Genomic DNA, 27,723 nt, shown 5'->3' with positions numbered 1-27,723 from the left:
TTGAAAGAAAATGGTCCCAAAGGGAAAGGCACTATTAGGGAGTGTGGCCTTGTTGAAGGAAGTGGGTCACTGTGGAGGCCACCTTTGAGGTCTCATATATGTTCAATCCACACCCAGTGACTCAGTTCACTTCCTGTTGCCTGTACAAGATGTAGAACCCTCAACTGCCTCTCCAGCACCATGTCTGCCTGCATGCTGCCATGTCCCTCCATGATGATAATGAACCAAACCTCAGAACTGTAAGCCACCCAATTAAATGTTTTCCTTTCTAAGAGCTGACTTGGACATGGTGTTTCTTTACATCAATAGCAATCAATTCTAAGACATGGCCCAAGTGTAGCAGCACGCACCATATGTTCGGATCCCAGGAAATGTTTGCTGAATAAAGACTATAAGAAAAACAACAAACAACATTTAAGCTTCTCAAAACAGTTTTTAATTTTTGCTTATTCCCATCCAGACCAAAGCTGTTACAAGCAGGTGTGAAGATTCCCTCCCACGGGGCCTAAGAGCCTTTGAATGGCACCAGCCTTTCTGTCTCTTCTTCCCATGTATGTTCCAGAGGCTTCCTTGTCTTTGCACTGATGCCTCCTGTGACTTGTGACCCTTGAGCAGCAGGATGATGTGGGGACCGGGGGCAGAGGCAAGATCCATACTGCCGCAAACATTGCAGGTACCATATTAGAAAAGGGCAATTCAACAAGAGGCTTTGCAGCCGGGGGTGGTGGCATATACCTTCCATCCCAGACAGATCTCTGAGTTCGAGGCCAACCTGGTCTACAGGGCAAGTTCAGGACAGTCAGAGCCACACAGAGAAACTCTGTCTCAAACAAACAAACAAACAAAAATTTCAAAGTCTTCATTGGTAGCGACACAAAAAAAAAATGTCCTGTCTTCCTTGCTTTCAGCTGAGCAGGCCTGAACTCTATTGCTTAATATTAAATACTTGTATTGCTATATTCCTCTCTGAATTTTTAAGTAGATTCAATGTTTATTGTAGTGATAATTGCTTTACTTTTTCATTGTCAAATTCTTTGAAACCTTTTATTTTTGTGTGTCTGTGTAGCTAGTGTGTGTGTGTTGGTTTTGGCTCGTGGTTTATCACAGCAACAGCGACCAACTAGGACTTGTCTGCGAATTTAAATCAGATTAACTGAGGTGAGCAGGCCCACTTGGAATGTGGGGGAACCATTCTGGGGTCCTGGGCTCCATCAAAAGGAGAAAGCCACCCGAACACAAGCATCCGCTACTGTTTCCTGAACGCAGAGGCAGTGTGAGCAACTGTGAGCTCTGGCTGCCATGGCCTCCTGGTTATGACAGGCTTACCCTTACTGTTAGCCAGAAACCTTCCTTTCCTGGGGAACTTTTGTCACAGCAACAAGACAAGTTACTAACATGGTGTGCACGGGAACATCAGGATGCCCCTCAAATTTACCCTCTGTGAAGTGAGAGGTGGGAAGCTCTGCAGCTATTATTAATGTATTTATAGGGTCAAGTCAGGGAGGGTGGATCACCTTTCACACTTCCACTTTCAGCATAAGTTTTGACTTGATTTTTTTCCTACTTTATGTGTTAAGTATTCTGGCCTGCACACGTGTTTGTGCACCACATAGACATGGTACTTGCTGAGTCAGGAAAGGGCTTCAGGTCAGGGGGAACTGAAGTTACAGATGGTTGTGAGTCTCCGTGGGCGGGGGCTGAGAACTGAACTCTGGTCCTCAGGAAGGGCAGCCAGTTCTCTTAACTGCTAAGCCACCCCTCCAGCCTGACTCTTGGCTTTAATGCAGAAGGAATAAAACAAAAAGGTTATAAAACCAACTAGCACCCGTGTACAAGCTCTAGAGTACTGCCCATCCCTGGTCAGGGAGAAAGGGCTTCCTCCCCAGCCTTGAGGAGATCTGTTTCTGGTAGGGAAGCCAGCTGAGAAGCCTCTTGTTTGATTTTGGCAATGGAGACAAAGTAATGTGCACACACTCACCTCACTGAACTACAAACTGACAAAGTTAAGAGAATAAAAAGCCCCCTGCTTATGCCATAGACCTTACTAAGCAGTTTCAGGATGGTCCGGAAACTCAGGTAGCAGCTAGCTTTCCTTCATTGCTTTCTCAGGGTCCAGCAACTTGGCATGCCCTCCGTCTGGTTCCACCCTCAGCCCTTGGGAATAGGCAGCACTAAAGTAGTCACTAGGCAAAGCATTCTGTACTGCAAACTTCCTTAGAGTTCATATAGAAAAGCAAAACTAAGGAGAAGTAATCCACCTTCGTCCACTAAGCATCAGTGTGGACAAAACCAAGTCAGCTCACGCTATGCTGGGTGGATAGAGCCTGTGGCTGCACACACAGCGAGCCCCACCCACACCCGCAGCAGGGAACACCATCAGACGGTGGTTATTTTCTTATCCTTGGTGGCTTGCTTGATGGCAGCCTGCTCACAGATGATCTCCTTGAGCCTCTGCAGCCTGGTGTTCTGGACGGTCTGGTCCCCGACGCCGGTCTGGCTGCGGTGCAGCAGGGTCAGGGCATGGATGTACTCTAGCTCTGTGTACTTCACGCCCTGGTCCACCACCAGGTTCAGGAGCTCATCTGCTGTGTTGTACAGCATCTCGTAGTACTGCCTGGGGAAGCAAGACAGAGCCTGGTTGAGTGTTTCCTCTATCAGCATGGTGGCTGGGGACATGCACATGCTGGTAATTGTATGCTAATATGTTTGCTTAGTTCACCAACAGCTACTGGCTACCTGGAGGGCAAGATCTGCCCCATTCAACCTCTCCGTCACTCACTCACTCAATTATTATTGGAGACTCTGGGAAACAAAGATAACTTTCTTCCCCACTGAAATGGGATGAAATGCTGCCTACTTCTTCAGGTTTCATATAAAGCACTTAGAATGTGGTGTTCCATGAAGATGAACTCTTTTTTTTCTTTTTTTTTTTTAATATTTATTTATTTATTTGTTATATATATACAATATTCTGCCTGTGTGTATGTCTGCAGGCCAGAAGAGGGCACCAGAGCTCATTACAGATGGTTGTGAGCCACCATGTGGTTGCCGGGAATTGAACTCAGGACCTTTGGAAGAGCAGGCAATGCTCTTAACCACTGAGCCATCTCTCCAGCCCCCGAAGATGAACTCTTAAAACAACAATAGGAACACAGTAACAGTAAGGGACAGAAGAGGCTTCCAAGCACGTGGGTCACCTCCTTCCTGCCATGAAGCTTTACTAAGGTGGAGGGGCTAGAAGCAAGCAGCGTGTGCCAAGGAGATGTGGGCAGTAAAGAAATCCCACACATCAGGACTGCTGACCCAGAAACTTGTGTTCCTGCACTCTGGGCCTTGAGTTTGTTTCTTCTGCATCAAGAATATCTTGGGGAAAGAAAAACCAAACACCAAAGCAAACCAAAACAAAAAACCCTCCAAACCTCCATTTTTATGGGGAAAGGAAGCAATTCTTGGGTATGGGAATATATTTCAAGAGCTTTATGACTGCTGTTTCAAAGAGGGAGTGTTCATGAAGGGTTTTGATGTCTACTAGCTTTTCTTTTCCATTGCTATTCCATTAGAACAGGGGAAATGATGCCCTTGAATGGTACCTAGAAGGGGTGAAATGAGCCTGGTTTTTTCAGATGGGCAACTTCATGAGCGTCCTGGGAGCACAGTTTGGCCCAGTTGTGTCCTCTGAAGATTAGTGTTCTGTTGTGGTTTCAAATGAGGACGTATTTCAGCCTCACGAGACCTGCTATTGCATACTGTGAAATGCTCCTACAGGTTCATATATCTGAACATTGTATCCCAAGCTGCTGGGATTGTTTTAGCAGGCTGTGGAAGGTCTGACTGCAGGAACTAGCTGGCAGATGCAGGACATCAGCGGTGGGTCTATGGGAGTTACAGACCAGCTCTGTGTCTTCCCAACACTCTCTGCTTCATGATCCGTGGAGATACGAAGACATGGCAGTTGTGAGCTCTCATTGCCCCAGAGTGAAGAGCCAGGCCTTGTCCACTAGGACGGACGGCACTCCTTCAGCTGGAAGCACAAATATCACCCTTCCACTTTTAGGATGCTTCAATCGGTATTTGGTCACTACAGAAAAGTAATGGGACACATAACCAGCTATTCAGAAAGCACTGCCTAAGCATATCCTTGGATGTGGACAGAAGTATCTTTTTGAAAGAAGAGGATAAAGTCACTTGGAGGATTCTGGGAAAACAGTAACAATAACCAGGAAACCTTTTGAGGTTGCACGTTTAGCATAAAATCCATGAGCTTTATGTTATAGTCTTCAACATAATTGTTATAGTTAAAAATATTTCAGTACGTTTCCCTAGCGTGATTCCGTCCTGCAGGTCTGTTCTGAAGAGCAGCAGGCACTACTCCCCACCTGACTTCCCTCCCACCAAAGTGCACGCCTCCACCTTATGGAAGACTCGATGGATACTGCCAAGGACACGAGCCCTCTTAGGCCTCAGAGCCACCTGTTGAGCTGTGAACTAAAAGCTGCTCACCATCTTAAGGTGGGGAATGACGAGAATGAGCACTCAGATGATTAGTTCAGGTGCTGGGGCAAAAGACGAATGACACATCGCAGAGGGAGAAGCAATGAACCGTGAAGGCAGCCCAATTAAAGAAACACTGACAACTTAGAAAATGTCTGCACAGCCAGCAGTTCCTCTCGGGAACTCTGAGATGATACCGGCTGTGGTTGAAGTGTGGTCGGGGCCTGTGCACACGAGTGGACAGCACCTAGTAGCTGTAGAGGAAGATGCAGGCAGAAGATGAAGACGAGGAGGACACAAAGGTCTTGAGTTTGTCTAGAAAGTGATCTGCTCCTGGAGGTGGCAACAAGGTTCCACAAAAAGAAGTAAAACTCGAGGACGATGAGGATGATGATGAAGATGATGAGGATGAGAGGAAGAAGAAAAAGAAGAAGATGACGAGGATGACGAGGATGATGAAGATGATGAGGAAGCTGAAGAAAAAGTTCCAGTGAGGAAATCTGTACAAGATAGCCCAGCCAAAAATGCACATAAATCAAGCCAAAATGGAAAAGACTTAAAAATCATCAACACCAAGATCAATGACTCAAAAACTCCTAAAACACCAAAAAGGATGTAGATCTGGAGAAGACATTAAGGCAAAAATGCATGCGAGAAGAGAAGAAGCTCATTGAATAGTCCTGGGCACTACTGGCAAATTAAGCCCAAAGATGGGGAAAGAGGAAAAGGAGAAACAACTTAGTCCATACTGAGGACCATCAACAGTCCTACTGCGGTCCTCGTCCTCTAGTGACAGCTCTGTGCCCTTTCCTGATTGGAAGCAATCTCTTGTTTTCCTAAAGCATTTTTCTTCCACTCTTGTGATGCAGAGATCTCTACTGCTTTCTACACTTGTACTTATGCCTCATCTTTGGCCATGTTTTAATACCTTTGTATCCTTAGCTGTTCAATACATTTCTGAATAAACCAAAAAAATATTTTAGAGAAAAACTATGCTGTAAGAAGATGTTTCATACTGTCCAACAGCATCGCATGCTTTGTGGGGCACAGCAGCTTCCTCCCTGACACTTTCCTCATTCTCTGAGTTAAGGACCTATGCTACATAGTTCTGTTTCCCTTGGGTGCACAGGTGTGAGATAAAGCTGTCTGCTTAGGACGCTTCCTGAAAACATCCATTTTAAATATTGCTCAAGAAGAAGACATGTACAAATTTGGAATTACCAAATGGACTAAGACCTTAGGGCCCTTTGAAACCTGGACTTTCTAGCCTAGATGCTCCCAAACTTCAGAGTGCTTCACTGGGGACCACCTAGGAGTACAGGAGTCTCACACCCTGGCAGTGGAATTGTCAAAGCCACTCCCACCTCCAGGATGCCCAGCACCTAAGCAGAGGCTGCTACTGAGGCAGTAACTGGTTTATCATACTTCTCGCTGAGATTAAGCCAAAAGAATTGGAGTTCTTTGCATTATGATATTGATATTTTCATCATTTATCTTTAAAAGCAATGCTTTTAACGTCCATCAGCCCAGACAAAATTGAATTTCTTTTGAAAAGTCTGATGGATTGTTTCAGGGAGACTGGTTTTCTACAGAGATTGCCATCCCACCCTGGGAAAAAAACAAGACAAAGACACGAAGATCTCTAGGCCTGGATCTTCCAGTGTGATGAGTGCCGAAGAGCACCCCACTAAAGTACTTAATGCTTCAATATCCTCTGTGCACTCACGACCTTCATAAACCCCAGAGTGACACTCTGAAGGCAACGGAGAGACTAAAGGAGTTCTTAAGAGTCTCCGATGAACAGTGCACCAGAATTGCAAAGCTGAGTTATTAAACAAAATTGACAGGTAACTGATGGCATATTTTCTATAGTTAGGGGAAAATTCCCCTATAACCATGATGATATATTAGATCATAAAGAAACATAAATATTTAAAGACAGAATGAAATTCATTTATCTTTCAGAACGCTACCTCACCCAGCAGCGAAGCCTAATAAATGGGCGGAACGACTGACACAGATGTGGGAAGGTGTTACACGATGCCCTGAAGAGAAAGTGGGAAAATGCCCCAGACCATGCAATTAAAATGAGCTTCCATGATAAACACTGACAGATTGAAATGAAATCATGTAACCCCACAGTAATAAATAATTGATGGGTACGTATGAGACTTCAGGAAAATAAAAGCATGGTTTCTACCATCAAGCACTAAAACCACAGCCATAGCTTCCAGGGTACCCTAGCTTCCAGCAGATGGGATTGTATGTGGCTGCCTGGGCTGCATTTGTGAACACGCGTGTGCTGCAGATGTGGCTTAGCTCACGACTCACAGAGGGGGTCGCTTTATGAGAACCCCTTAACACTTAGAGGCCAGCTGCTAGCTGTGGGTTGAATAGCCTATTCTCAGGACCAAAGGAGTATGGCGTCATCCTGGTGATGACTGGAATTCTGTGATCAAGTCTGTGCCTTCCGATAGTTCCTCTTGCCCTTTGCTGTGTGCCTTTTGGTAGCACCTCCCAGTGTCATGAGCACACACGGCGTATGAATGACTTTTCTGATGCTGGGCTGTACTGACGCAGAGGGGCACATGAAGGAAGACTATTTTTGCACACAGTTCTGCCGTGGATCCGCACAACATTTCAGTGCATGCAGTCAGACATGTGTGCACATAGGAACTGCTTGAGCCTTCGCTGTTAGGGTTAGGACCCTTCTGACTGCCCTTTACACGCCCCTTGCACGTTTCACACACAAGGTTCAGGAAGAGCTTCAGTCCACCCCTGTCCACTTCCCACTCTGGCATCCTCAGTTCATGTCTCCCGTGTCCTGAGCTTACTGCAAATGGTTATGGGTTTCCTGTAGGTAAACCGGGGGGGGGGGGGGGAGGAAGAATGCCCTCCCTCAGGCCATCTCTTATAGCCACAGACATTTTTCCTGTGCCTATAGCCTCTCACAGCAGGTGTGTGTGCAGGTAACAGACAGCAGGGCCCTGCTGGGGCTGACCTAAATCCCCGGGTATACTTTTACCATCTGCCTTTTTTTAACTTAGTAAAATCCAGAGTACAAGATTCATTTCTAAATGTCTCTTAGTTACTCTGGACATCTGGGGGCATTAGTGCCAGTATCCCCAGGTCAAATTCTCTATATAACATAAATAACATAATATTATATGTGTTATATAATAACATTGTATTATTAAATTTATATATCAAATAAAATTATATTATATAATATATAACATAAATAACATAATATTTGCATAAAACTTATACAGTCTTCCTGTACATTTTAATATTTTGAGACACAGTCTCACTATGTAGCCCTGGAAGGTCTGGAACACACTATGCAGACCAGGTTCACCTTGAATTCACGTAGTTCCTCCTGCTTCTGCCTCTCAAGTGCTGGAATTACAGGCGTGCACCTCCATGCCTGGCTCTTCCACACATTTTAAAATCCTGTCTAGGTTATGCACGCAGCACAATGTGCACACAGTGCAAACAGCTGTTACAATATAGTGTTGTGAGAACAATATCAGAGTCTGCACATATTTTTTCCCTGAATATGTCTGATCTTTTGTTGGCTAAAGCCACAGATGGCAGAATCTATGGATAAGAACCTGTGCATAAAGACGGCTAAATGTCAACAGCTATGGGCTCCTGCTGTGTTTTGGAGCTGTATTTATTGTAGTAATATTGGCAATATTTAACTTGTAGATACATCTGTGTATTCAACCTTCTGAAACAGGTATCACAATTCACATTGTACACAGAAGCAACTCAGCTGTAGAACATGAGTGATTTGTTTCAGGTCTCAAACGAAAGGATCTTAAGACCTAAGCCCTCCAAAGCCAAGGTAATACAGATATTTGAAAGCATAGAAAGCAAGAGTACCAGCTGCCAATAGTCTGTCTAGCTAACGACATTCAGCCAGGCTTTTGTACAACTGAATACAATTCCCAGACTCACTCCAGCTAAGTCTTCTGTTGAAGTGCAGTGAGCCTGCACTGTGGCTGTCCACACTTTGTTTAGACAGACCTGACAGTTACAGAGGAAAAGCTCTCTCTAGATCTGAAATCCAGGACTCCAAACCTAAACTTTAGCATTTAACTCAGGCGCTTTTCATTTTGCTACCCACTTTATTTTTCCCTGTTTGTCTGTCCAAGGTGGTAATGGATAGGTAAACATTCTTTTTAAAAGTTGATCACCTTTCTGATTGATTACTTCCTTGAGGAGGCAGATAATCATGTGTTTTCAGTGTGGTGCTTTAGGAAGGGAATTTTCACGCATTGGTGGTGGCAATGGAAATTAGTACAGCCATTGTGGGAGTCAGAAGATATCGAGAGTTTTTAAAACACACAGGAATCTCCTATGACCCAGCATCCCACTCGGAGCTCTATACCTAAAGGACATTAAATCATTAATTACATCAAAGTTGTACTTGCACGTTCTTCTTTATTGCAGCGGTATTCATAATAGGCAAAATACAGAATTGATTCCAGTGTCTATCACTGAATGTATGAATGAGGAGAGTACAGTGTATATACCTAACAGGCTATTACATAAGAAAGAATAAGATCCTGACAAGATGGGCTGGCCTGAATCTAACAGTATTGACTGGAGCTCCCCAAATTACTTTTTGGTGGGGACAATGAGACGGCTCAGTAGGTAAAAAGGTGCTTGCTGCCAACCTTGGTGACCAGAGTTTAATTCCTGGGACCCACATGGTAGAAGGAAAGAACTGGCTTCTACCACTTGTCCTTTGATCCCCACATGAGCATGATGTGGGAGTGATTTCTTATTAATAAAGAAACTGCCTAGGCCCATTTGATAGGCCAACCCTTAGGTAGGCGGAGAAAACAGAACAGAATGCTGGGAGAAAAAAGCTGAATCAGTCAGTTGCCATGGTTCTCCCACTCCAGACAGAAGCAGGTTAAGATCTTCCTTGGTAAGCCACTTCGTGGGCTACACAGATTATTAGAAATGGGTTAGATCAATATGTAAGAGCTAGCCAATAAGAGGCTGAAACTAATGGAACAAGCAGTGTTTAAAAGAATACAGTTTCCGTGTAATTATTTCGGGTAAAGGTAGCTGGGTGGCGGGATGCAGCCCAGCCCACCGCTCGTATTACTACATGAGCACTGTGGCTAAGTGGGTTTGCAAGCTGGGCATTGCTTTTCTAACACATTTAGAATCAGAAATGTTTGGCCTCAGGTGATTTCGGGTTGGGGACTATATGCACATACATAGTGAGATATCTTGGCAATGGGACTTGATTCTCAATTAACATGTTTCCTACACATCTGTTACGGTGTAGCTTATGGCCTGAGGGTCTCTTTGAAGGCTCCTATGTAAGAAGGCTTTGTCCTCAAGATGGCAGTACTGGGAGTGGTGGGCTCTTTAAGAGCCAGTGACTAAGGGCAGGTTCTTGGGTGCCTGGTGGTACTGCCCTCTCAAAGGACTGCTGTTTTATAAACACAGTCCTTACAAAAGCCAGAGCCTGATCTCCAGGTTGTTCTTATTTTTCTCTGTCTCAGATCTCTTGTTTCTATATAAACTGCAACCATTGCTACCTGCTGTGATTGATGGATCTGAGGACATCCTTACCAGAGATGATGCAGGCATGGTATATTTGAACTCGTAAATGAAGCTCTTTTCCTCATTAGGAACTTGCCTCAAGTACTTCATTATAGTAATGAAAAGCTGGCTCTTGGGAAGGCAATTTTGTGCAGTGTTTTAGTGAGGCTATGTTCTGACTGCAATCCCTTTACAAGGTTGGAGGTGGGATTCTCCACTTGTGGCATCAGGTTAGTACCCAAAAGATTTTGGCGTTTAAAACATTTTAGGTTTCAGATTTCAGATTAAGGGTGTTTAACCTGAAACTGGAGTATTTCAAGCACTTTAATAAAGACCCAGTAGTAAAAGGTAACTAAATGAGCAGGCTAAACACTGAATTCTGCTTCCTTGATTGCAACTATAACAACAAACACAGAAATGGACAAAAGAAGAGAAAGGAATTGATTAACCCATAAATAACCGAGAGGAGTCTCTTACAGTGGGGAGCCTCACTCAGCAGCCAGGCAGAGGTTCTGACTGTCTTGCCAACCATCTTAATTGGTCATGTGCCTTTGGACAAATGCTGTCATTTGCTTCCCAGCTGAGAACCTGAGAGGCTATGGCAGGTGCTCTTTTGGGTTTTATACTGATACAGAGTCCCCTGCCCCCTGCTTGGTCCTTTCACAACACGGGCTGTCATCAGGCTCACTGCTGCTAACTACTGCCCAGCAATGGCAGGCAAGGATTACCAGTTACCTGCAAACACTCTCAACAAGGGAGGCTTAGCCCAGATACTTTCCAGACCAATAATAAAACAGATAATAATCCTGTGTATCAGAAGAACACATTAGTGTATTAAAAATAGAACACAGTTGTTATTTGTCTTCTCCTTCAAAGAGCTTAGAGTTTATTACAGACATGATTGAAAATTTTAATTTGAGATGCAGCCAAGTTATTTCCGTTTCAGGAATGAGAAAAGGTAGAGAAAAGCTAAATAAGTTCCAGGCAGTTAATGGCAGGTTTGGATGAGTATTTGATGTTGGGATAGTCTTTAATAGCCTCAGCAGATTAACCTGGTTTTTGTCTGGGGCATGTTGCTGTAGAAAAGATTTTAGAAAATACGTTGCCCATATTCTCTCAGCTGATGGCAGCAGATGGATACAATTTAGAATTTTGAGATTTGCTTTGTCTTTTTGGAGACTCGTTTGTTCACTCCCATGATCAATACCGAAATGACTGGGGATGTAGCTCAGTGGTAGAGCACTTCCTCAGGTGTGACGCCCAAAGCTGGGGAAGTGGGGGGCAATAAGCAGTTATTTAGCGGTCTTATTCTGATAACCTCCACACATCTGCAGTTCCGGGGTGCCCACATCAGCTGTGTTCACTCCTCCCCGCAGGTGTGTCCCTCATCTCTGCACTGGGCAGCTGCAGTCAGAGCTTTATTTCTCTTCAGAAAACGCAGTTGCTTAAAACAAAGGAATCCCACTGAGTCCATCCATCCCTGTCCCTGCTGAGGTGACGGCGGCGTTCCTGTCACGGTGGCTGAGGCGGGGAGAGGATGCCTCCCCATGCTCTTAGCAACACTGTCCTCACTTCACCTTTGCGACATTTCTGAATCTATAAATATCTAAGCTGAAATCCCACACCAGCAGCTTAAGGGTTCCTGTCACTCTTCACTACAACAGACAACGTTTTAAATTAAGGCTTCTACAGCAGAGCTAGAAGACAATCTAGATTTTAAATTCAGTACAATTAAAACTATGTCTCTTCGGTCTGGCACTACCCTTGGTAAAGCCCGTTTATATGAATAATTATTTACTACATTAAGAAGTCAGCTCAAGTCCTTCTCCTATTCTGAAGGTTTTAATAAATATTGATCAGGGCCATTTTTGTTTGCACTTGCCAAAGCAATTCTGATGGATTCATCGTCTGATGTTATCAAATAATGAAATATGAAAGAGTGAATAGAATTACCCTCTTGTTCCATGATTTTTTATTTAGGTCCTTCATTTTACTTTCATAATTGTGTTTGTCTCATACTTCTGTAAATGTTCTTTTGATTATCCAAAGGTGAGCCTGGGTTAAGGAGAGCTGTGCTGGGCTGAATAGCAGTTTAGAGTCTTTTCAATTAAAATAGTTTATCAGATAGCACTTTGGAGAGCTTTCAATTTTAAAAAATAATTTGTCTAATATCACAGACTGAAAAAGGCACATAGCGTACTGCCCTCCGGCAGTCACGGAGCTGCAGATTGTTTACTAATTAGTAAGAAAATCTTAAATTGTCTATTATCTATATTTCATAGACTGGAAATCTGGAGGCAACTGCTGGTGTAAGCTGAAAGATAATTCAGAGACCCAGTGGCTTTTTCATCTTTAAGTAAGGCAACAGAAGCTGTAACTTTTCAAAAGGTAATGCAAAGTGTTGCTTCAAAGGGAGAACGGACCTTGTTACCAACGCCGAGAAGTCCAGTAATACTACAAAGGACAACATCACAGGGAAGGCATGGCCCTTGCTTTTAAGAAGCTTCTTTTATTTGCTCTTTCAAAATAACATCTAGTCAACACTATCTCGAAAAACAAACAAACAAACATAACATCTAGTCTAGGCCTGGGTCAAAAGCATCCACCGCAGAAGTCAAATGTTTAAGTTTAAAGCCAAGCCAAGCCAAGCCAGGGCTTGCTAGTCTACCTGCTGGCCAGGGCCATTCCTCATGTACTGATTCTTGGGAAATGGTAGAAAAGTTAGAGACCATAGACAAGAGACAAAACTAGGGTTTGGTGCCAAGTAATGATGGGATAGAGAAGTGAACGCGTTAATGAGATTATGGTTCCTGCATCTATCTGCCCATCTGTCCATCCACCTGCCTGTCTTCTATAGAACCCAGAGCCTCTCATGCATTCTAGGCAAGGGCTATACTGCTGAGCTATGTAGAGCGAGCTTGCTGTCTGCATTTATAACGTGGAGATCCTGCCTACCTGGGGCTATTTGGGAAAGAAGATGGTGGAACTGCATGGGATCGCACGGCTTTGCTCAGAAAACCCTCTGAAGAGACCAAGGGAATGACTTGATTATAGCAGACGACAGCTGTGTCAGTTCCATCCAGCCTCACAGCTGTCAAGACAGGCCGGGTGGGGGTGGCAGGACGGCCTGCTGCAGCCAGCATCACTGTCTCGCTGCTGCTCGGCTCTCATTCGCTGGACTCTTCACTCGCTCAGCCTCCCACTTCTACTTAGAAATCTGAACACTTGGCAGAACGGTTGGGGGATTCTCCACTTTGTTGACACAAAGACCATCTATTTCATGATTAAAAGATCTCTATTGGGGGAAAAGGTTGGCACCTGGGTATGGTGGTCCACACACTTGGGAAGTAGAGGCAGGAGAATCAGTAGTTCTGACTTTCATGAGACTATCTAACACATACATACACACACACACACACACACACACACACACACACACACACACACACACATGGGGTGGGGAGGGGGAGGGTTGCTGGAGGAAACCCAGCCCCCTCTGAAATCCACAATTATTTGAGAAGTGTAAGCATATGCAAATCAGCAGGTCCCAATAGCAAACACTTGAGGGTGTATTAACTAAATGCTTAGGTTATTTATGAAGGAGAGAAAAACCTAAATAAACCAAAGCTCCAAAATGGGCCACCTGAGATTCAAGAACATGTGACTCTGGAAGGCTGTCAATTAGGAAAGTAATGGAGTAAGGAGGGGGAGCTAATGGAAGTATGTACAGCATCCAGCAGGGCTTAATTAAAGACCCAGAGACGCTGACAAGTGTGATGGATAGCTGTGGGAACTGTGGGTTTGGTGGGTGAAAAGACCACTGTGGCTGAGACATATTTGGCTGTCAGCAAACTGTTTGATACAGTGAGTCTAAAAATTGTCCCTAGTAAAATGAATTTCTTCTGAATGGCTACCCATGACAGGACACAGGCAGAAAGCCCAACAAAGGGTAGTGATAAATGCAAGTCAACAACCTCAGAGAAGGAAGCTTCTGTGGAATATCGAGGACATTGGCTTTGCAACTGGTCTCACTTAATGCCTTAATTCGTGTGCAGGACGAGAAGAGAGCAGAGGAAAGGTCAAATGTTAGGAAACAGCAACAAAGGAGAAACACAGAATGGACTCCAGAGAATTCAGAATCGTAACAAAAGGAGGTCCATCTTAGGCCCACATGACCATGGCAAGAGGAATTCTAACCTCTGCTTTCAAAGGTTGGCAGAAGTGAGAGCAGCCTTGGGAGCCAGTCTGGTCGAGGACGGTGGGGAGGCCAGTTTCAGGGCAAAGAAGCTATGGCAATCCTTTCTTTGGTGTGCTTCAGCTCTTTTTCATTTGTACCTACATAAGCCAAATAAAACAAGCTCAGAAAGGAACATCAAAAGGGAGCAAAGGGACAAAGGGCTGGAGACCAATGAAAAGATTTAGCTCAGTTTCTGTTCTGATGTAGCCCATGAATAAGTGAGGGTTCCCCTCTCGCCTGCCTCTTTCTCATCCAAATGTACGCTACTACATCTGTTTCCATCCTCCAGAGTATGTGTGTGTACCCAGGGGTAGAGACCTGCTATGGTCCTTGGTTAAGGTCACCAGTAGCCGTGGTTTATCTGACTTTGGACAACTTGCTAATCTTTCTGCATCTTCTTCTCAGGAAGAGAAACAGCACCACGGGCTGAGATGCTAAAGAACACAGGTTGGATGAGATGAACTAGAGGGAAATACATCTTAAGCGCCACGGAGTTGGGGTAGCTATTTGAAGAGAAAGACAATTCTTTAACAAGTCCTTTCCATACAAAAAGACTAATGCCAGGATTTTTCATCGACTCTCTTAAGTCTATAGATAAGGAAAGGGCCTTTGGTGGGAGGAAATTTAATGGCATTTACATTTCTTCTATAGAAAGAGGGCAACTGTGAGGAAGTTGGAGCAAACTGTATGCCTCTCTTTATCTGTTTAATCCTACCCTACACCTCTAGGACATGCATCCTTCAGTTCCCACCTGTTACAGGGTATGGCTGGCATATCTTGTCCCTTACCCTAAACTTCCCCAGCTGCCCTCATCTATATAATCCAGCCATCTTGGTTATGTCATTATCTTGGTCGGCCTCTTGGTCCAGACTGCCCCTTGTGGTTAGCAGCTCCTCTCCCTTCTCCCTCTCATAGCTCAGGTCGACTCTGGATTCTCCCAGATGTCTCTGCCTCTTAACCATAATAAACTTTCTCCTGCACCACAGCCAGAAGCAGTCGCGTTCTTCCCTTTTATTTCTTTCCATTCACAATACACCCATTTTTTTCAAAGACTAAAAATAATTTTAAAATAAAACCTTACTTTCTTTAAGAAATGGCTTATTACTTGTGAAGAGCAAGCTAGGCATAGAATTTAATATAATTTTGATCAGATTTAAAAGTAATCTGGTGACAAGACAGGTGAGGGGACTCCAGAGAAGCCAGCATGGGGTTCCAGGGCTATCTGCCTGGGTGCCCCTCTAGGCCTTGGCATTCATGGCACCTGACCTGGGAGAGAGGTTATGTGTGCCCTGCCCACTTTGATATGATATCAAGAGATCTCTGCTGTCTGGAAGGAAAGCCAGGGACAAGAGCAAGGAGGCAGCACAAAAGGCAGGCAGCTGGCTCAGAATGGCAGAAAGGAAACGAGGGTGTGTGGAGAGCTCTTGAGTGGTTAGCGCTGCTTTATTTTATCCCTGGGAATGATGGCAATGAAAGGAGGAAGCCCAGGTGGAGGGCTGGAAGGCTTGCTCTGAGCTGGGGCGGACAGCGCGGCTTGACTGGTGTGCACTGTCTACGGATGAACACTGAACAAACCAGAACACTGAGGAAAATAAAACCCTGCCCTGTTTGGGATATCCAGGAGGGGGCCGAAAGGATGCTTTGGGGGGATATTTGATATTTAGCACCCGGTGATGCTCATGAGCTCATGTATACTTCAGGTTTCTGCATCTATTCATGTAATTTATTCATTTCAATAAAAACATGTTCTCAGGGGCTGAGGGCACAGTAGGTGGAATGCCTGCTTAGCACCAGGAGGACAAAGAATTAGTCCTTAGCACCAAACAGCAACACCAACCAACCAACAAAACAAACACCAAACCCCAAGGACAACAAAACATGATGCCAAACACGGTGGCACACAACTCTAATCTCAGCACAGCGGAAGAATTAGGAGGTACAGGTCATCCTTGGCTTTACTGTAAGTTGAAGGCCAGCCTGGGTTATACCAGGAGACATTGCATAAAAACAAAATAACACCCACCCCTCCTCCAAAAAACAAACAAACAAACAATAAAAGACCAACCAACAAATGAAAACCACAAACCCACAATCAAGCAAACACAGACACAGGGTAGGGTGACTCAGGGTTAGAATTGCCTGCCTAGCACACAGGAAGCCCTGATCCACCTTAGCTTCTTACTCCCTAAGCTCTGCCCCCACAAACAAACAACAAGAACCAGGAAGGAAAGAGAAAGGTTGAGTGTAGGGGTGGGTCCCTGGAGACACATTTAATTCAGTCAGTTTCATACTGCAACTTTAAGAAATGCTAATGTTTTGAACTTTGAAAGTGCGATGCTAATTGAAAGAAGCTGGCTGGAAAAGACCACTTACTGCCTGATTCCATTTGTATGATACGTCCAGAGGAGACGGGAAGTAATTAGTGGTTGCCAGGGGTAGGGCTTGCAGAGGAATGAGGAGTGATTGCTAATGGATACGGGGTTTCTTTGTGGGGCAATGAAAATATTCTAAAATTAGCCAGTGATGATGGTTGCACAACTCCAGCTCGACTAAAAACCAGTGAATTACACACTTTAAAAGGGTTAATATTTATGGCATGTAAATTATTACTCAATAGAGCTATTACAAAAATGCAAATTTTATGAACTACAACCCTGACTTAAGTACGTAGAAGACGTTAGTCCACAGCCAATAGTGCTGCGAGGATTTACCCATCAATCAGGGCATTGGCTGCTGCTCAGCGCTTCCCTTTGGTAACTGCAGCAAAGATCTCCCAAACTGACAGATGTGGAAACACTGTCACTAAGTGCCCCTGAAATGCACGGAAGCCATTTCTCAGGCCTGCACACTGTTGCAGGTCAAGTGAGTAGTAGCCTTGTGCACTGTTGTTCTCAAGAAAACTTTAGAGTAGCAGATGATGGATAACCTTTACTAGAAAAATGGGTGCGAATTGGGACAGTTCTGTGTGCATAATTACAGAGTAATAGAAACATAATTGAGCCAAAGATTCAGTAATGATTGTGTTAATGCTCATAATTAGGAAGGACATTAATTAAGGGAGCAATTAGCAGCTGACAATTACTCCTGCTGTACTCTTTTCAGACAACACCTGACTTCGAAGAGGCTCAGAAGGGCCAACTACCTGCCTAAGGTCACCTGGTCACCAGCAGTGAGACAGAACTCTCTTTTTCAAGATGGTTTTGATTATATAACAACATACTAGCCTGATGCCACAGAACATTCTATTCAAACTCCTGAGTCGGCCTATGAGTACACAGTTTACAAACAGAATCGAGCTGAAGGAGATAAAAACTGCTTACCTCTCAAGAGAGCACCTAGGTCAGATCTGTGGCAGCCTTTTGGGAATGCACACACACGCCTACCAGTGTGAGTGCGGTGCTGCCGTTACCACACAGTCACGTCTTGTAGATATCTGCTTTTTGCACAGATGGCCTTCAGACCCATACTTACAGCCAGGAGTAACTAAGTCTTTACAGTTGAGTTTAAGCTGTAGTAGAGAGAAAAGTAGGGGACAGGGCTGCCTGAGGTCCCAGAGGTTACAGACTTTAAAAGTTAAAGATGTTATGCCCGTGCTTCTGTCTGCACGTATGTGTGTGCACTATGTGGATGCCAGTGCCTGCAGAGGCCAACACAGGGCACACAACTCCCTGGACCGAAGTTACAGGTGGTTGTGAGCTGCCTGATGCTGCTGAGAACTGAACCCAGGCCCCTGAAAGAGCAGTATCCACTCTTAGCTGCTGAGCCATCTCTGCAGTACTGAGGATACAGGTTTTTAAAGAAAATATTTATTGATCCCTAAAAGGAAAAAAAACAGTCATTTAAAAGGTAAAAACACCTGGATGCCTGAGCTAGTTTTTCTCAAATACAACCAAAGGTGGTGGGTAGGACAGATGGCACTGTCTCGTTTCCTGTACATGAGGCCTTCACAATCAGAGTCTCAGCTTGTAGTGCTTTAAGAAAGTATACAGAACTTTATCAGGTACAGCGGGGATGCTCATGACTGGATGTAGCCTCTCTGTTACCTCCCTGTGTCACACACACGTTGCTCTTATGGCCTCCATTTCTGGGAGAAAACTACAGGGAGGAAGGTGGAGACAAGGGCTCCTGGAGCAAATACCGTGCACCTCCCTCTGAGCCTCTTCCATTAAGCTCCATCCAGTGGCAGGATGAGTTATTTGAAGTCAACCATGGGTCGGAAATCGAGTCAGAGCTGGACCTACTCTGCCTAGAACTCACGTTACTGGCTCCATCATGATCAGACCAGGGTTATACACCACCAATGTAGAAGCCATGGTGGGGAGTGTGGGGAAAAAGGAGGAGGCAACAAAGAAAGCCCTACCTGCCCCCTTCTGTGATACTGCTCGGGCCTGTGTCCTGCCGCCTTGCTCCATACTTCCTTCTCGACAGACTTTAGACTCCCGGACAGAGGAGACTCACTCACTGCAGCGCCAGTCTCTGCACATTTTAGAGTTTCAACTCAAACAATGCCACAGTTTAAGGTGATATGTGGTGGTATTTTGTTCGTGATCTAACAAATAAAGCTTGCTTGAAGATCAGAGTGCCGGGCTAGCCACACTAGTTCACCATAGAGGCCAGGCAGTGGTGGCACACACCTTTAATTACAGTATTGGGAGTCACAGGCCTTTAATCCCAGCACTAGGGAGGTGCAGACAGGAAGGGATATGGCTGGGCAGAGAGAGGAATATAAGGCAGGAGGAGACAGGAGCTCAAGGCATTCAGTCTGAAGTTCTGTAGAGACAGCATTCAGTCGGAGGATTCGTAGGGACAGGACTGCCCCTTTGGTCTGAGGATTCAGTAGAGGGAAGAACTAGTGGGTGGATGCTCTGCTTCTCTGATCTCTCAGCATTAATCCCTATATCTGTCTCCGGGTTTTTATCATTAAGACCAATTAGAATTTGCGTAACAGTGATGCTGCATGTCTCTTATGGGTCAGCAGGAGACAGTGATGCCTCAAATGTCCTAAAGCAAGCATCCGACTACATCTTCATTTCAGTCTGACGTTTCTCTGGGACTCGGGTTTCCCGGCACACGCTTCTAATGTTTTCAGAGAGGAAACATTTCAAATGTGGCGAGACAAACATTAGCTTGTGACCCAAATGTTGCTGCAGAACATTTCTCAGGCTGGGGTGTGTGAATATTTGTAAACCAGCTGGGTAGAAAAGCTGTGGGGAATGTATTCAGGAAGAGCCCCTGAGGGGAGACACTCCCAGCAAGCGCAGCCAGGATGCTCTTAGGGTGACGCCTGTCTGTTCTTTCACATTCTAAGTGGGGGTGCACACACAGTGCGACATTCCTGATACGCTTCTTCCAGTCCTTGTCCCACCACTAGTGGGTGATGATGGCCTCACTGCTCAATGCCAGTGTGCCTCAGTTTCCATCTCTGGAGACCTAAATGGATTAGGTTACAATAGATGGCATCTAAAACCACTGTAATCCACAGGAGGACAGCATGAGGAAATGGGCAGCATTATTATTTCCATTTTCCAGGAAATGCAATTTATGCAGAGAGAGATGAAGAGATGGGGTCCTGGGTCACATAGCTCATCAGTGGGAGGGTGGTCTTAAATCTGCATCTCCTGAAGCCTGTAACCTTCCATTATATCACACTGGCTCACAGCAATCTATTTGCTTTCCTGGACTCCCCGGGGCCTCGGTACTAAATGACAGTACAATGGGTTGCAGATGGCCCCCATTTGTTATTTGTTCTTTTAACTTGATTTTTCTAGTATGCATTGTGTTACTTGGTTGACACACATAGACACAGGCGCGCGCGCGCGCGCGCACACACACACACACACACACACACACACACAGCTTTGACAAGAGCATAGAGCATGCTGGGAAATGTGGGTGATGCAGCTTTACTTCAGTGTATATTCAATTGGATATAATGGCAGCTTCATTGTAATAAAAAGCTTTATTGTGCTTTGTAATGAAGACACAAAGCACTTAGTGGAAATCACAGTCTTTTAAACTAATCTGCTTTCTACTCTATTGCAGAGATGCAGATACAGGGGAATTCAAAAGTGGTTTCTACAAAATGATGCACCCAGAATAGTAAAATCTATAAGTGGGCACCCAGGCTTTGCCCACGGTTTCTCGTCTTTTTCCAGAGATGGGTTGGGGTGAGTATCTGTCCTCCTTCCTCATTGTGTTTATGGCAGGTGCGCCCCGAACTTTCTGTTTTATCCCTAGTAAATACCCCAGGGACTCTACGGAATCTGTGATCACACTTTGGTGTTCTATTCTACCCACTAGTCTGCACACACACACACACACACACACACACACACACACACACACACACACGGGCGCTCCTGCATTCACACTGATGGCTGGCTCAAGGGAGAAAGGGGATGAGTTTAAAGCCTTTAAATAAAGACTGTAGCTGTTGTTGGACTACACACAGATACAGAGTAATTAAAAAGCTCTTCAAAGAATAGAATAAGTCCATTAAATCCAGTTAAATTTTTTTTTCAGAAATAGCGCAAGAGATACTTCTTGCTGTTTCCTTCCCTCACAATGACTAGAGGAGGAATATCTCATTTTCCAAATGGAACTTTATGGAGTTTTCAATAAGCCCCCTCAGCACTTATCTAAATCTTTAATTAGTTCTATAATATACTGATGATATCAAGCCTAATTAAATTTATATAGATAAGGAGCAATGAAATTCTAACCAAGTGAGCTGGAAAGCATATATTAAACAGTAAATTTAAATGGTTCAAGCTGATAACTACAATTTTATATCAAAAAATTAAATTCAATTTACATGTTGTATTCAAATTGATTTTGAGTGTGCAAATTATTGGAAAAAAATCTCTGAAATATATCAGTAAAATTGCTAATCTAGCCTATTTAAATATCAGTTATTAATGCCCAAATTTGCAAATAAGCCACACACATTTGATTTCACTGTATATAATAAAAAAACCTAAATTTTATGATATTCAGTTAAAAATATTCAGCTTTTTAAAATTTTTGACCCATACATAAATTAAGGAATTGAAAAATGACTCTAAAGAAGAGTCAGCAATTCAACATGTAGCAAGTGAAAGAGATGGCACATTTTTGCTGACTGAAGCAGTTTATGTTGTTCGCCACGGACAACAATCACAATGGCAGAATTCTCCCTTAGGACCAACTGGAATTAAAGCATCCACAAACATCTGATGACATAATCATCAGATTACCTTCGGACTGGGTGGCATTTGCTGTCAGGCTGGGAGGGAAAAGAAAACAGATACCTCTGCTCTCACGGAGGTAATGGCACACAGCAGTTCCTGGCGAATAACTACCCGATTAGGGAGCCAACCACATGGGCATGTAATCTGATCAACAATGCTTTGATGCTGAGGTTCCATACTCAATTGCCTGCATCTTAGAAGCATTAGCCTTAAACATGCGTATGTCTTTTTTTCTCCTGGGATGGAAATGAGAACCATTTAGAGGAAGAAAGAGGAAGAGAGTAAGACAGTCCATGGAGGGGTGTTAGTGACTTGTGTAATTGAAAGATCGGGGTTGGAACTAGGTTCAGCTCTGGCAGATTTTGAAGCTGCTTTTAAAGAGAAGCAAAATTAAAGTGGATAAGGCTGCAGTCTATTAGGAAGAGTTGAGGACCTGGGTGAGGAACAGCTAGGAACCATGTAAGGAAGATGGTCCAGCAGCAGGAGTCAGCAAGACTCCTCTCCTGAAAGCAAGGTACTGGCAAACTTAGACATGTGGACTTGTTTAAGCAGAGAAGAGTTGCTGGGCTCTGTTTGGCCTGAAGCCTTCATGGAATGAGAGGCCTTTTTATGTTTGTTCCTTCTCTTGGGATAGCTAAACAAAACGGTACGTGAAAGGCTGGAGAGGTGTGATCAGCCAACTGGAGGACTCTGATGGGGGCTGTGGCAGCAGGGCACACTAGCAGGCCTGGAAGGTGGCTTTACTTTAGCATGCTTGTGGCTATGTGCTCCGATCCCTGGATGTTTGATTCAAAGAAAGAAGGAGAGTAAACCCAGAGGGTCAAAGAGAAGGGACTGAGAATGCTATAGCATCATTTGAAAATTTTCTAAAAGCACAACTATCCTATCAGAAGAAAATTCATGGATATCCTCACAGATCTCCATCTGGCCATAGGTGCTATGGACTTCTGACACGCTACCATCCGCTCTAAGGATGTACATTTTATATGTCAACCAGCACACACATGCGTATGTATGCGTGCATCTAAACACTTAACTTTTCTACGTGAGATGCACCATAGCTAAATGAGTGCATATAAATGCTTATAGCCCATCTTCATGCTTACTGCCTATTTTCCTAGCTACTCTTTTGTGTCTTTGTATGTGTGTGCACATATGTACACATGTAAGCCAGAAGACAACCTTCAGTGAGGGTTGTTCTCTAGGCATGTGTGCCCTTTTCTTGTTTTTTTTTTTTTTGAGACAAATTCTCTCGATGGTCTGGAAATTTCCAGCCACCCTCAGACCTGTCTCTCTCTTCTTGGTTGCACCAGTATAAGAATACTCCATCATGCCAGGATTTTTACATAGGCTCTGGGGTCGAACTTGGGTCTCTGCTTGCAAGGTTAGCACTTTATTAACTAAATGACCTCCCCAGATCCATCTTCCTATCTGCTATCTAGGTCTTATGTTATACACGCTTCTATTTCTGATTAGTCTGGATTTTTATCTAGATCAGAAGGAGGCAAAAGGGGGCAAAAATATAAAGGTGGGCAGATCTTACTCAGGCAGGTAAGGGCTGAACATGGGACAGTGGAACAAAGACTTTATCCATGCCCAATGCTTTGAGTCTCTGGGCTCTCCCAAGTAGAGCCTGTGAAGGCCACGGGTCACAGAAGAGCTCCTACTGTGGAGCAGCAGGTGCAGACAGGAATCCGCCTGTGCGCCACCTGTCTGCTAGGTCTGGGTTCACACTACCACCTGGGGAGTGAGGGTCTGGGGGCATGGGCTATGAGAGAGAAATCCGGGGCAGGAAACAGAGGAAGTCTATCATAAAAGTGAGTGTCAGCTATGAGGCGAGAATCTGGAAAGAGATGCCAAATCAGAAGGAGCTCAGAGGGAGTAAAATTAACACACCACCAATGATTTCTCAAAGATATTAACTTATCCATATAACCTAGCCTGGCACCTTAAGGCAATTTAAAGGATATAAAACAAACCAGAGGGGCCAATAGCTCCTAATACCTGACTATACACAGGGGCTCTCAAAGAGAAGGCATGTAGATAGAGGTGCCCAGAGTATCAGTACAGCATTTGGGGAAATATTTTTATTCTGTACTCCTAACACATCTCTGGAACTAATAAAAGATTAAAACTTTTATTGTGATCACCAGCTCTTTTCATGGGAGAAGTCCCAGGCTCAGGCCCTTTAGATTGCATATTAAAATCCTAAATCTGCCCTGTGGAAGTCCAGCAAGGCCAGTTCGCCTAGCCTCTGTTGGATGCAGCCCTCACCTGCCAGGGGAGCTAATCCCTCTCCAATCAATACTGTGGCTGCTTAGCTGGGGCTTCTCTGCCTCAGGAGATGGGACATCTGCTCCATTGTGTAGCTGTGGCAGAGGTGGAGGAGACCCACCTGCACTGCATCCCATCCCTACTGGACCTTTTAAAGGCAGACAGAGGAAAGAGGGGTCACCTGTTCATTCTAGGTATTTAGAGAAGAACCCCCTTGATTCTGAGTCAGAAGAAACTTGCACAGGTGAGTCAGGACACCCCGTTCTGTTATGCTGTGGCGCTTTGTTCTACAAACGGAATCTAGGGCTTCTCACCTGAAGACAGGCAGTGAAGGAACCAGGAGGATGAGTTTCGGGACCAGGAATGCTCCTGAGGAGGGAGGGGGCAATCCAGTTCTGAACTGTGTCCAGATGTTAGTGGCAATCATAAAGCTGCAGGTGCCAGAGCTGCAGGCATGTTGCTCAGTCCCATGGCCTTGGTGGGCTGAGAAGAATGCAGAAGCCAACACAAGCCCTCATCTCCACTAATGGATGCTGTGAGTGAGTAGCTGAGATGCTAATTTGAACTCCTCTGCACCCTTCTGCCAGGAGAGAATGCTAGAGAATCAATGATTATTGAATTAGAATCTTACAACACATTTTATCCACCATCTCACACCTTTTGATCATCTGATTTCCTTTTATGATTCAAAGTCTTTCCGTGAAGAAACAAAGCTGCCCTGATCTCCTTCTGGGAGGAAGCCATCCCACCAAAGCGCCTTCGGTGGGGCTCGGCAGGGTCCAGTTCAGGGCACGCAGTGAGAGCAGCCTGCTCTTTGATTGAGAAATATACTCAAAAGCATGGTATCGCCTCCCTTTGGTCTTTATCCTTTCTGCTTTTCATCTCTCTTCTTGTTGCTATATTCATGCTTCAATGGGAGTTAAATACGTCTTGTCCCTAATTTGACTCACTTTCCAATAGTATCAGCCTTCTATAAAGACTACAGAAACTAGGGAACCTAATACTAGGTATCCCATGCATATTACAGTAGGAAGGAGACTGGACAGTGAATCACCTCCTCTTTGTATATGTACTGTTTTTTTAAAGATATTTTTAATTTTTTATTGATTTTACTGAGCTATACATTTTTCTCTGCCACCTCCCTTCCTCTCCCCTTCCCTTCTACCCTCTCACATGGTCCCCATGCTCCCAATTTACAAAGGAGATCTTGTCTTTTTCTACATCCCATGTAGATTAGATACATGTATGTCTCTCTTAGGGTTCCCATTATTGTCTGAGTGTTTTACTTTTGTGCACCATGCTCATGGAGTGCTCAAGGTGGCCAGAAGAGGGCGACATATCCCCTGGAACCGGAATTACAGACTTGTTTGCCACTATCTGGATGCTGAGAATCTTTTGGTACTTTTGGAAGAGTACCCAGTGTTCTTAAACAAGCAGCCATCTCTCCAGTCCACTGTACAGTTTCCTATTGCATATTTAATGATCACACCTTGCCTAGAGTATAAATAGGGTAACTCCAAGCTATGAAGAAGGCAAGTAAAACTTTAAAAGCTTAAGAAATTTTGGTGGTTATGCAGCTGTTAGCACACACAGGGCCCTGGGGCAAACCACCAGCTCTGTGAAGACAAACCAAGAAGTCTATAGCATTCCTATTGCACAAAACATTGATAGATTACAGAAAGAGGTGAAGGGTCCTTTAACGTGTATGAATTATATAAAGATACTCAAAGAAAAAATTCACTCAGAAGTTCTGAGGATCCTGAGTTGATATTAACCTTATTTAATTAATTAACCTGTATTTCAAGGGAGGATTTTGGAACAAGAAACTAGACACTGGCCATGACCTTTTTGTTCCAAATGAGTTCCATAACTGAGTACAAAGCTAACACAGACAACCATGTCTTGAACAAGTCTGCTGGCATGAACACTAATCAGTTAAGGAGCATACAGTTAATAGACAACTTGTGCTGAGACAGACATCACTGTCTCCAGGGACTTCTTCCTACAGAACCCAGTCCACTGAGGACTGGGGACCGGCTTCGAGAAGGCAGCTTCCATTTTTGCTAGCAACTAGATCAGGGTTCGCATGTGATAAAATTTTGACCAGGATGAGTCATGAGAAATCAGCTGATGGACTTCTAGAAAATGTTCCCCTGCTGGCAAAAACAAAACACAGAAAAGGAAGACTACTCTTCCAGGAGATGGTTTTGACACTTGGGTATTCAGCTGCTAACCTCGGACCACAGAAGCCTCGGTGATGAATGAAGGCTCTTCCAGGAGGAGGAAGAGCAAGAGATGGTACGAACCTGGTTCCTTAATGACATCAACGGGACAATGAATTAGCAGGCCTTCAAGCCCTCCTACAGGAGAGGAAACATCTACGTTTGAACTGTACATTTCCGTCAGACGTGGTGGAATGTGACTGTCACCCCAGGAACGAGACTGCGCAGGCTTGCACATCACCTGCAATGCGGCACCTGAGGCCAGCCTGGGCAGCACCCCGAGACTGCCCTGGAAAAAGCTTCAAGTCAGGGTTTCTGCCATAAGCAGTCAGAAGCACCCTAATAGGGGCCGAAGAGACGAAGAGGATCTGGATTTGATTCTTAGCACCTACATGGTGGCTTACAACCACTTGTAATTCTAGTCCCAGAGGATCTGATGCTTTCTTCTGACCTCTGAAGGTTCTCTACACACGAGGTGCACAGATATATATGCAGACAAATCACACATTCACATAAAATAAAAATTAAATGAAAAAACATCAAGAAAGCATTTCAGTGGATGAGAAAGATCTGCTTGGCCATGATGCTGAGCCCTTTTAGTAAGTATTTCATGGGTTAGCGTGAAGACGTTATTCTTTGAAATTTAGCTGCACCATTTGTTCCCAACTTAGCTGTTCCCGAGTTTGCGGTGAGGCTACCACTGACTCTCTGAACCCTTCTCCCTCCTTTTCCTGCCTACCCCCTCAGCCTCCGTGTCTTTTACTCCTCTGTTTTCTCTTTACTCATGTCCCTTTTTCTGCAGGAAGGTCAGCACTTTGCACTGTCCTACAAGCACAGCAGAGTCTTGAGCCTTGGCTGCACGAGGATCCATGAAAACCGAAAGGACTGATGTCACCATGAACATACATACTGGTGGGGGGAAGGGCTGTGTTCCTCCATGGCCAGACACAAGCCCTAAGTCTCTCAAATACAATCATCCCAAAAGTTCGTTTCATATGAATTGAATAGTTTTTCTTTTGATCATTTCCAATCTGCTTTTCTTTCTCTTATCCTTCTTATATTTATCATGACTTGCTTGTTTTTAGCCCCTTAGTAATATTATCTATTTTCTTGAGCCTATTTCCCCTCCCTAGAGACCTTTCCCAGGGGAACTGTACCTTTCTTTTTCAACTTGGACAGGTTCATCTCGGAGCTGCTTCATGGTTCTGCTTGCACTCTTTCTGGGAGAGGGTTCCCATGTTTGCTCATTCCTATTTCCTTTTTTTTTGTTGTTGTTATTTTTGTTTCTTTGACTTCCTTCCTTGCTTTGCTTGAATATAACCCCCCTTTGATTCTTAGTTCCCTAGGAGAACATGAGAGGCTTCCCAGCTCCTTATACTTCTGGAAGGGCCTGTCCTGGCCCAGAATAGGTTGCTGTGCTGAACAGCTCCAGGATCAAGGATTCTTCCTCAGAGCTGGAAGGCTGCTCCATTATCTCTGGGCACTTAGCACTTTTCAATCACGACTCTGATGCTACCTGACCTTTTTGAGCTTTTTGGAGGCTCTTAGTAGTTTGTTTTTACTTCTGGCATCCTGAAAATTCATGAGGCTGGTTTTCCAGTCACAGCTCCAGGCAACACAAGATCCTTAATGGAACTTGTGACCTTCTTGTGGCTTAGAAAGGCACTTCTGCTGTTCTCCAGGAATTTCACCTCCCTCC

The 27,723-nt window shown here is 44.4% G+C and overlaps 1 protein-coding gene and 1 pseudogene across 1 annotated transcript in view; one reads left to right on the top strand and one right to left on the bottom strand.

Annotated features, from left to right (window-relative positions):
* Positions 1 to 416: 416 nt before the first annotated feature.
* Exoc4 (exocyst complex component 4) overlaps positions 417 to 27,723 on the bottom strand; it is a 716,316-nt gene continuing 689,009 nt past the window's right edge. The window contains exon 18 of the mRNA XM_075953989.1: positions 417 to 2,614. Within this exon, the coding sequence (XP_075810104.1) occupies positions 2,377 to 2,614 (238 nt within the window). The 3' untranslated portion in view covers positions 417 to 2,376. The remainder of the gene's footprint in view (positions 2,615 to 27,723) is intronic.
* Positions 4,414 to 5,164, top strand: LOC142838184 (nucleophosmin pseudogene; annotated as a pseudogene).

This window comes from Microtus pennsylvanicus, chromosome 19, assembly GCF_037038515.1.
Source record: "Microtus pennsylvanicus isolate mMicPen1 chromosome 19, mMicPen1.hap1, whole genome shotgun sequence".
Taxonomy (NCBI): Eukaryota; Metazoa; Chordata; class Mammalia; order Rodentia; family Cricetidae; genus Microtus; species Microtus pennsylvanicus.
The sequence above is the reverse complement of the archived record's forward strand: the minus strand, read 5'-3'. Positions and strand labels throughout refer to the sequence as shown.